Source organism: Poecilia formosa, unplaced genomic scaffold (assembly GCF_000485575.1).
Source record: "Poecilia formosa unplaced genomic scaffold, Poecilia_formosa-5.1.2 Scaffold190, whole genome shotgun sequence".
In the NCBI taxonomy this organism is placed as follows: domain Eukaryota; kingdom Metazoa; phylum Chordata; class Actinopteri; order Cyprinodontiformes; family Poeciliidae; genus Poecilia; species Poecilia formosa.
Genome location: NW_006800129.1, coordinates 160,675 through 170,959, shown reverse-complemented (window position 1 = coordinate 170,959; position 10,285 = coordinate 160,675). Strand labels below are relative to the sequence as shown.

Here is a 10,285-nt window from a genome sequence, read left to right as displayed (position 1 = left end):
TATATATATATATATATATGCTTGAATCAGTTCAAATCAGTGTTTGAACTGATTCAAACTGATTTGGGTTTCCCTGGATATTCCCATTCCAAAGCACTTTCCTAAGGATAAACACAAAGTTGACCTCCAACAATGTCCACCACTTCTTCTGGAGGTCAGTCAAAACAGGGCTTCTCAAATGCTCTGGCTGAAGCCTAGATTAATGCTCCCATACATATACATTCACAGCAAGTTTGATATCCCTCTTTTCACATTATACTTCAGTAAAACAGTTGCTCTGGCGTAATTTAATATATCAGAAAGAAAAGCAGTATGAAGGAAGTGGGATTGTCCTCATGTAAAGACTTTCTTTGCTTTACCTTTGTCAGGCATAAAGAACTAGTTCTTATCCCTTCACGCTGATTAAAACTCAACTGTATCGACATTGTTGCACCACCATCAAGGCTGTCAGGCTAATTTAGTTACACCAGACAGGACCGTCAGCTATTATTATCACTTTGGACAATGAGACTTTTTATGTCCTCCTAATGAGGGCTGGAAGCAAAGGGGTAATTAGGAAGGAAAAGGATGAGCTTACGTAAGAAGTTTTTGGGAAAGAATGAAAAGATTTATCCTTTGGGTTCAGTTTTCTAATCAACGTAGATTTAGGGAAATTACAAAACAGCAAAACAGTGTTTTATGAGAGTTATAAGAATTAAAAAAGGATAGTCGGTATTAATCAAAGTTTTATTACAGAGCTCACAGATTTTAAATTACTTCTAATGTAGAAGACAAAGCTGTTCCAAAGTTTATGTTAAGATTTCATTGTATCTTAATGTACTCAATATATTGTTTCAAAAGAAGAGACTTGAATGCAATTTCAATTATGCTACAGTAGCTGAGAGTAATCCGAGAAATAACAGTACAGGAAACTTATTGGCACTTTGTCTGCATCTGCACTTGTAACAGAGTAAATGCTACATTGGTTATACTCACACGCCAGACGCTTGTTGTGGTTTGTCGAGCCAGTGGATGACATGATCCAGTAATGTGGGACTGGCTGAAGACTGTTTACCTTTGACTGAGTGTGTATTTTTTTCTCCTGTCAAGGCTCCAGGAAAGGATGCTGGTGCGAGTGGAGTGGATAGTCATCTAGTCATGGCATTTCTCCTGACTTTAGTGCCCTGAACCATCAATGATAGTACGCTCACATCCCCCTTTAACTCTCTTTCTTCTTCCCTGCTCTGCCTTTTTGCTGTGTTCGCTGACTCCCTCCCGTCCTCCCTCCCTCCCTCCCCCTCTGTCTGATTAGTTGTTTTTTTTCCCCAGGTTTTCCCTCTCACTGCTTCTCACTCTCATCTTGGCTGTTTTGCAGAGTCCCTCTCTCTCTCACACACACACACACATATATATACAGACACACACACACTCTCTTACTCGCTGTCAGACTGGCTAAGTAGGGTTGTAAGAAGCTGTACAGCTTAGATGCGATGTGTGTGTGTGTGTGTGTGTGTGTGTGCGTGCGCGTGCGTGCGTATGTGTGTGTTGAGGGGATGAGTGAGGCAGTGTGGTCTGTACCAACTCATGACTGTGGGGGTCAACAGGATCAGGAGGAGATTTTTACATAATATTGAAGAGTAAGCCATTTCAGCCATTTTTAGTTTTACTTAATATTCCATCTTTTAATAACTTCTGCTGGTAAAAAAGAGAATTGTAGTAAAAAAGAAAAACAAAAGTTTTACATAATTAATTATGCATTCCTTTTGCTATGTATTACTTTTGTCTGTTACATACAATTACAATAAGGTGCTTTTCTGGAACTTAGATTTTTCTTTTTAGGCACTAATGTCCTTTATTTAACAGTAACTGGACAGGAAGTTGGGAGGAGGAAGAAGGGGAAAACATGCAGCAAATGGCCCGAGACCTAGAATTAAACCCAGGACAACAATGCTGAGCTCTACAGCCTCTGCACTTCGTTTACCCACCGAGCCATCTAACGCCCCAGGAGCTGTACTTCTAAGTAATGTTTTTTTGATATAGAAATGCATTAAAGTGCAAAATTAAACGAAGAGAAGAATGATCAATGCCTTGCTATTCTTGAACACAGGCGCTAACACTCTTTTAGTTCCTTCTGCTCCATTTTCACTTTGATTTTTGTAAGCTACATGCTCTTACTTTTTTTTTTTTTTTTTTTCCACTTTTAGTTTGAGAAATTTTGGTTTCTAGTTCTAGACAAAACTACCCTGCCTCACTTGAATGTCAACCCTTTTCACATTTTGTGACATTAAAATCACATTTTGTTTTATTATTTTATGTAATATACCACCAAAAAGTAGTAGTAGTCCATTACATACGGTCCAAATAAAATACATTTAACTTTATTGGTGTGACGTGAAAAAAAGGACTTTGAGACATATTGAACCAGCAGATGGTTCTTTCAATCATTGTGGCCCTGACACAACAGAATATACATCTTTGACAAGCATATCTTGTATTGAAAAGTTTTATGTTCTTTTTGAACATAAAACTTTATGCTTTATGCTTTGTGTTTACTTTTGATTTCATCACTTTTTGGCCTACTAATTGAAGTTCATGCGTGTTATAAGTGACATGACTGAGTGAGACGTCACTTATTCTAATTGTTGAACAATATGAAGACAACAGTCTTATATAACGTAGTCTTTCTGAATGCAGACGGATTTTTTTCAATAGTGTTGCAATAGTAGGCAACACAAATGAAACATGTTAATTCGCTCAAAAACTAACATCAGTCTGAAAATAAGTCAGAAGTGTTTGATGTTCACTAGATCCAATTTATCAATTTAAACAAACATTACAACTGATACTGTAAAAATGTTTGTTTGTTTTTTTGTCAGTAATACCTTTTTGCATGTGTTTCATTTTTCTACTTAATTTTAATTTGTCCTCCAAATCATTTCCTTAGTTTACTGCTACTCTGCTTGAAAATCAAAAAATTTTACTGAAAGAACTCAGTCTGACAGGATTTCCATTTGTTGAAAATTGCCTCCATTATTAAAACATAACTATCATTGAATTTCCACAAATGGCTGGGAAATGGCAAATGGCGAAGAGACAAACTCAATTTGTGAATATTTTTTATGTTTAATTTCTCCAAAAGGCATCATAAATGCCCTTTGACTTCTAGAAAGGAGCAGCGAAGTATTTGCACAATCCATTAACATTCATGTCTGCCGACTAAGTGACTAATTAAAGGTCATTTACCCATTGACATTTACTAATGCCTTGATAACATTTAGATTTGGTGATTTATTAGCAGGTAATGACATGAACTATGTATCGAGAGCAGCAAAGAGTACCGCTGGTTCTAATCCTTTCACTGTAAAACTGATTGAGTTTTTTTTTTGTGTCTGGTTTTTATGTTTTTATTCTTTACTTACATAAATTCAACTGATAAAACAAAACCAAACTATTCTTTAAAAAGCCTCATTATTATCCAAACAATTTTTAAGTCACACAAATACTCTGAGTTATAATGACTCAGGATTTGAAACAACTAATCATTCATTTCTAACCAGTTTAACTCTTGATTTCCTCCACAGCTCAGTGCGACTAGCATAAGAAAAAAAAATGCATTCTGAGAACTTCATTATGGTGTGTATTTTCTGCTGATACAACTCAGGTCAGACATTTGCATACACTCAAGCAGAGAGAACCAATGCATTCATGGGTAGAACATGCAGAAAGACCCCAGGCTGGGAATTAAAGCCCAAATCTCCTTGCTGGAAGGTAGCAGTGCTTCCAGCATGCAGCCCCACTTGTGCAAGTCCTGTTTATCATGATCACTGAAATAGCAATTTACTGTTTCCAACAGTAGAACAATAGATAACAATGCATATTTACAAGAGGAAAATTGTATGAATATGCTTTTAGATTTATTTAGGAGTCTCTCCTATTGTTTTCTAGAATCTGATGCTTGCGGACCTGAGGTGGATTCTACCCATCGTGACAGTACAGCTAGATGTGGGGGAACAGGCTAATTGGTACTTAGCATCATGAGTTCTTGCAGGTCCTGACTTCCCTCCTCCCTAATAAGAGGCTTCTAACAGGCAATTACATCACACTTCAGCTGGAAGAGGCTGTTCCTTCCTAACCTCCAATATCATGGAAAACACAGAACAGACTATATAAGGAGAATGGAAAGAATAATGATATGAGGAGGATACATGGCTTGATCTGCTCCAATTTGTCGCTGTGCTCAGGATGAACTATAATTATTTCCTCAAATAGAGGGAGACATTTATCCATGTTGCGAAAGGCTTAAGATACTCATGTGCGAGTCAATATCGACATCTGCTGGTTAAAGTTGGGTATTGCAGTTCAGCTCTGCCCTCGGCACAATGACTCCTGTTGAAATCTTCTTAAGAAAGACCCATTACCTAACCTTCCATTGCATTATAAAATCCACAGTAAATAATATTCAATTTAATTTGATATTGATAAACATATATCAGACTTTTTTGCACTGAAAGACAAGCCAAGAGGAAATTGTGATCATGTGTCAGATTTGAATTTCTGGTTCAAAATCCTCCCAAGTTTAATTCATTCAGGTGAACAAAAGGGGATTTCCATAAACTGTTCCTGGTTTTGTGTGCATCTTAATGAGAGTGTGTGTGTTTGTGTGCACGCACGTGTGTGTGTGTGTGTGTGTGTGTGTGTGTTGGTGGTGTGTAAAATGTGCCTGTTGCTCTTTCAGTTTTATCAGAGCTGGCTTCCTCTTTGAAACTGTGTTGTCTCAGTTTTCTGCAGCATAGTCTCTGATGTGGTTTGTGAGTCATACTGTGGTAAATACACACATTTGTGCACGCACACAGACTAAAGTCACATTTATTCACCGAGATACACACAAACATTCACACATAGTATTCCTGGTTACTAGTTAGTTCTCCCTGCATGCATTTATGTTGTACTTTACAGTGGCTTTTTGAAGCTGTAAGCATGCCGCCTTAAACGGCTTAACAATTTTCCATCAAGAAAATTTCACAAAGCTGAGTCTCTGAGACAAATCCAACTTTGTGTCTGCGCAGCTACATCAGACTGTATACTCAAAGCCCTCAAAGTTTATGAAAAAATATTGCATTGTGTTGTGTGGGGATATTCTGGGGGTCACCATGGCAACAGACATCGAAGCGCCACATGCACGAACATGCACACCTGCTTGCAAGTGTTCCAGCTTGTGCCTCTGAGCTTCCCTGTTCAACAGTATCTACAAGCTAAATGTGTCAGGAAAGAGAGGCGGCAGCAGCAGCAGCAGCAGCAGCAAAGCCCTGTTTCTCAGAAAGAGGAGCATGCAGTTCTGTCAAGGTGTTAATTAGCCATTGTATACACCAAAGTTGACAGGATTGGGTTTGCTTTACCTTCTAGTTGCACAACCTCTGGTGTGAAACAGATTTTGATCTCTACAGATTTCTCGCAAAGTGCAACATAATCATAAACATGAGTGTAAGATAAATACTTAACAAATGACTCTGTATTCTTAGAGAATCCTTTGTCCTAACTGGCAAAGGGTTCATCAACATGTTTGATCATTAAAACTTTCTGACAGCGATTAACTCATTGTCTTGTTGGTCACAAATCTGGTGTAAACTGATTTATAAATGTGCAGTACAAAAATGAGGAGTAACGGTCTAAAAACAAATTTAAAGACAACAGTTGTGTCAGCCATTCGATTCTCGTTGTATAAGGTCCTTAAATAGGTCTATTTTTGCAAACAGTACCGTTTGTGTTAACAATTTTACATGGATGTGCAGTATTTTTTTTTTTTTTCAGTGTCTAAATGAGATCTGGTGACTCATGCTGAGAAAAGGAGCAGCCTGGACTAAGTGACTGACAGTATCATTTTGACTCAACCCTACTGATATACAACAGCGGAAACTAAGTATTATGTTGTGGACATTAGTCATTGCGAGATTAAAATATGCTAACTGAACAGAAAATTGTTTGGGTGACCTGTGAATATAAAGGCCAACTTTGGGGTCATTTATGTTTGTCGAAATGTCAGATCATATTTAGTCAGTCAATGATGCAGTTCTGTTCGATTCATTTAAATGTAGCAAGTCAAGGAAGAATTCATTCTTCTTCAACTTTTTGAAACTTTTGTCCTAATTTAGCCACAAAATTCATTGTATCATATTAAAGTCCAAAACAAACTGCTGTACAACTTAAAATTAGAAGGAAAATATATATATATATATGTTTCTGCACATTCAACCCTGAAAAGAGTTGTGGGCATTTGTATTCATTCCACCTGAGTTGATATTTGTCTTTTGAGGTATGTCGGTGCCAGCAATGAGACCTTGTGGCCTACTTCCTTGCTCAATGGAAGTCGTATTAGATGAAGAACATTTGTTGAGAACATCATTTTGCCACAGATTTTCATTTGGATTTCAGTCTGAAATTTGAGTAGACTATTCTAATATGAATATGGTTTGATATAATTGTGGTTTTGTCTTATGTTAAGGCTGTTTTCCTGTTGGAAAGTGAACATTTGCCTTACTCTCAACTACTTCCTGCTTCAAACAGGATTTCTTTCAGTTACCCTATATTTAGCAACTTCCCAGCTTCCCTGTCACCGGTAAAACAAAATACAAATAACCCGAGGACTATGCTACCACCCTATTTTTTTCTTTTTTCATAGTATCCTTTCATAAAATACTAATTTGTGGAGTGCATGACAAATGTTTCCTGTCAGCAAATTCTCTCAACTCAGCTGTAGCTATCTACAGCTCCTCCAGAGTTAATATTGGCCACCTAGCTGCTGCTCTGATCAATATTATTCTTGTCTTGCAGTGAGTTAATTAAAATACTCACTACTTCTGATTAATCAAAATACTTCTGATTTGATCCTCTGGTCTTCCAAATGCTGTGTGTTCGCTAATGTTCTCTAACAGGCCAATGATGCCTCCTCTGACCAACTGCATTAATGCTGAGATTAAACAGGGTGACTCTATTTACTAAATATGCAACTTCTAAAAGTAGGTGGTTGCACTTGATTTTATTTAGGACATCAGAGTAAACAGGAAAGAATGTAGCTGGATGCCACGCTACACTGTAGTACAGTCCGATAAAGTCGCTGTGTGTCACTGGACTTAATGTGCAAATGTTTAGGGGTGAAAGTATTTTTGGCAAGGCGATCCTATTCAGTTCAAATTATTTCAAATGTATCTGTTGGACTAATTAAGTTTCAAAAAAAGACTTGTCTTAAGAAAACCTATGTTGTTGAGTGTTAAGAACATATGTTTAAAAAAAGGGTTTAACTGGTTTAACATTCACTCATTAATTCTGTGACACATTGTCTTCCTGGGGCTTGTATGCACAATGATTTGTAGCTGGAGATGAAGCAGAATTTGCATGAATCTAATCGGAAAGCACTCCTCTGCATGTATCCATGTGAATGTATAGATGAGTATGTGAGTCACTCACCACTATGCAGCCCCCCGGGCTTCGAGTTCTGACGCCCATCTTTCAGCTCCTCTACTGCAGAGTGAACCCGGTGAACCTTCTGCTGTTTACACTCTCCCACTCCTCCGTCTTGCTCCGTTTCTATTTATCTCTCTCGCACACTCTCATGCTCATCTATTCTCCCTGTCTCCGTTTCTGCGTTCTCCCTCTATCTTCCTCCAGCTTCCTACAGTGCGACTCTCATTCTCACATAGTCTTACTCCTGTGTGTTTTCCCTCCTGAAAAACACTCATCCATCTCGTTTTAGAGATGGATGCATCTTTACCGTTTAGCTTTAGATTAAGACCCAGTCAGATTCAGACGGTTATGATTTCACTACGACTCAGACAGACACTCAGGGTCCTCACTTTACTATGTCATCAGACAGAAACAGGCAGGCAGGAAAAGATTCAAATATATTAACAAATAGCTTTATGGACATAATAGTTGTAGTTGTAGTTGTAGACTGTGATGGAATGTCAACAGATATCATCCTGACATCACCAGTGTCCTCCTCCATATCTTCATCATCTCAAAGATCATGACAGTCATCATCTCCGCTCCTCCAAGAACAAACATGCAATCACTCCATCAGGTTGCACCAAGCAACTGCCATGTCATCCACCCGCTGGTGCCCACAACCAAGACCCTTCTGTCGATCACAACTTTCCTCCACTGGGTCTTGCATTTCATAAGCATATCTGTGTCTGCACATACTGGGAAGGAGTACGTGAGCACACGCATCTGGTCTGCAACAGTAGGTGGGACGCTCCCGCAGGTCGGAGGTTGCTTTGTGCCAGAGCTTCCAGAAAGAGTGAGGCGGCATCTGGTTGATGTAACTTTAATAATGCAATCTCTTTGCCTTCACTTGAAATGCTCTGGCACGTTGTGGAACAGAAAGACGCTATTAATAAAACGGGCGGAGAGCGAGCGAGCGTGAGTTGGATGCAGCTTGAAAGTCCATTGAGCTGCGTAGAGGAGGTGAGCAGAATGTGCATCACATGGCAGGCACCTCAAAAGAGCACATCTCAATGTGCCAAGGAACTGTTTGTCTCTGCGAGTGTGGGTATTTAAACGAGCGTGAACATGTGCGAGGTACAGTATGTAGTGTTTGCATGGCTAAAGACGGCTCTGTATTGCCAATGTCACGGGGTTCATTTGCATTCAACTGCTCCACCGTTTCACTACAGCTCAAGATTCAATCACACATACAAAAACACAAAATTACCACTTTAGTTTCAAATGCCTGGTTTACTTGGTCACTTGAACTGATGATTATCATTAATTTATTCATTATTATTACATGTTAATTGAGATTCAGGTGTGTCTCATTTTATTAACCGTGATGTTTGTTTGTGCCTGACACACAACGGTCAGTTTCTCAGACAGTTCATCAAAAAGGAATTTGATTTTGTATACAGAAAATACTATGCTGTGGCCTACACAATCAGGGGGAAGACTGCTGACTTGGTAGTTGCTCAGCAGACAGTCATTGTGGGTAAGCCACCCAAAGTCATTGCTAAAGATGTTAGGTGTATGTAGCTGTATACAAGATTATAAAAATCAATTTGAAACTGGAGTTGTAGGGGAAAGTGTGGTCACAAAAGGCACACAGGTAGTTGGCATTACTATAGCCCTGGAAGAATTGGAACGCAAAGCAAAGTTTAGGGCAGGGGTCCATCTGAGTCAAATAATAAGGTTACTAGCAGCACTCTGGTGAACTTTAATGTGTTCTGAGAAGGAGATTCAGACATTTCATTCAGGTATGTTGAGCCAGAAACATATCGAAAAGTTGCAGGACAATAGACCTCAAAACCTAGATTTGAACACTGGTTTTGGGGATGCTGGAGTCAGAGCTTTAAGAGCCTATGTTTAGGCTACTTTTGCAGCTCCCTGAACTATACATTATGAAAAGCAGCTTACCTGGGCAGAGGAGGAATAGAAATTGGCTGTTGCTGAGTTGTCCAAAGTCCTCCTTTTCATGTGAAAAAGGAGGACCTTGGACATAATGAAATTTTGCATTTCATTATGAAATCAAAGTCTCCGAAGCTGGAAGAAGAGGGGAGTGGTACAGAATTTTATTTACTTGAGGTCCGATAAGTTAGCGGAGCCACGCGCCATCTGTTGGTCCACCGTACGTTATCAAATCCAAAGCATTCTACCAGGAAATTTTAGAGTACTTCAGGGTTCCCGCTGCTGAAAAGCTTTACATAGATGGCAATTTCTTTTGTAGCAGGTCTTGAAACCAGTGGTGGCCACTCTGGTGTCCAGTTAAGTGGCTGCTGTATAATTGTGCTTGATTGGCAAGCAAAGTCACATGAGTTTACACCCAACAGAGAATGGATGAGACGAAGGCCTCTAGCTACATGGATTTCATTGACTCATTAACAGACCAACAAGCTGACTGCCTCCATACACTGATGTATTAATTCATGCAAAGGTTTCAGGGTTTTTTTTTTTTTTTCCATTAGTCTCATGTGCAATGCAAATTTTCTGACAAACTTAATTTTGGGTTTTCATTTGATGTAAAAGCCACAGTCATTAATATTTATTCAAATGCACCCTCAGTCATTCTATTCATTCCTGGGGCCTGTGACTCTCTCGACAACATTTCTGTGGCCCTTGTTGGGAACCCTGTGCCTGGTCAATGATAGCAGAGATAAACTGTAAATGGCTAATCGGGTATCAAACCAGCAAAGAGGAAAAAGCACCTCCTATCTGTGTCTCATTCATTATTCACAGGCAGCAAATTAAGTTGCTACAGTGGGAGCAATCAATTATAAATGAGATAAGGTAGGAGGGAAGGAGATGGATAGATGAAGGGCAC

At 39.0% G+C, this 10,285-nt stretch overlaps 1 protein-coding gene across 1 annotated transcript in view; it reads right to left on the bottom strand.

Moving 5' to 3' along the window:
- LOC103147784 (dysbindin domain-containing protein 2-like) overlaps positions 1–7,978 on the bottom strand; it is a 19,713-nt gene extending 11,735 nt beyond the window's left edge. The window contains exons 1-2 of the mRNA XM_007566291.2: positions 7,963–7,978; positions 7,441–7,560 (exon numbers count right to left, since the gene is read on the bottom strand). Coding sequence (XP_007566353.2) covers positions 7,441–7,560; positions 7,963–7,978 — 136 coding nt within the window. The remainder of the gene's footprint in view (positions 1–7,440; positions 7,561–7,962) is intronic.
- Between the last annotated feature and the right edge of the window lie 2,307 nt (positions 7,979–10,285).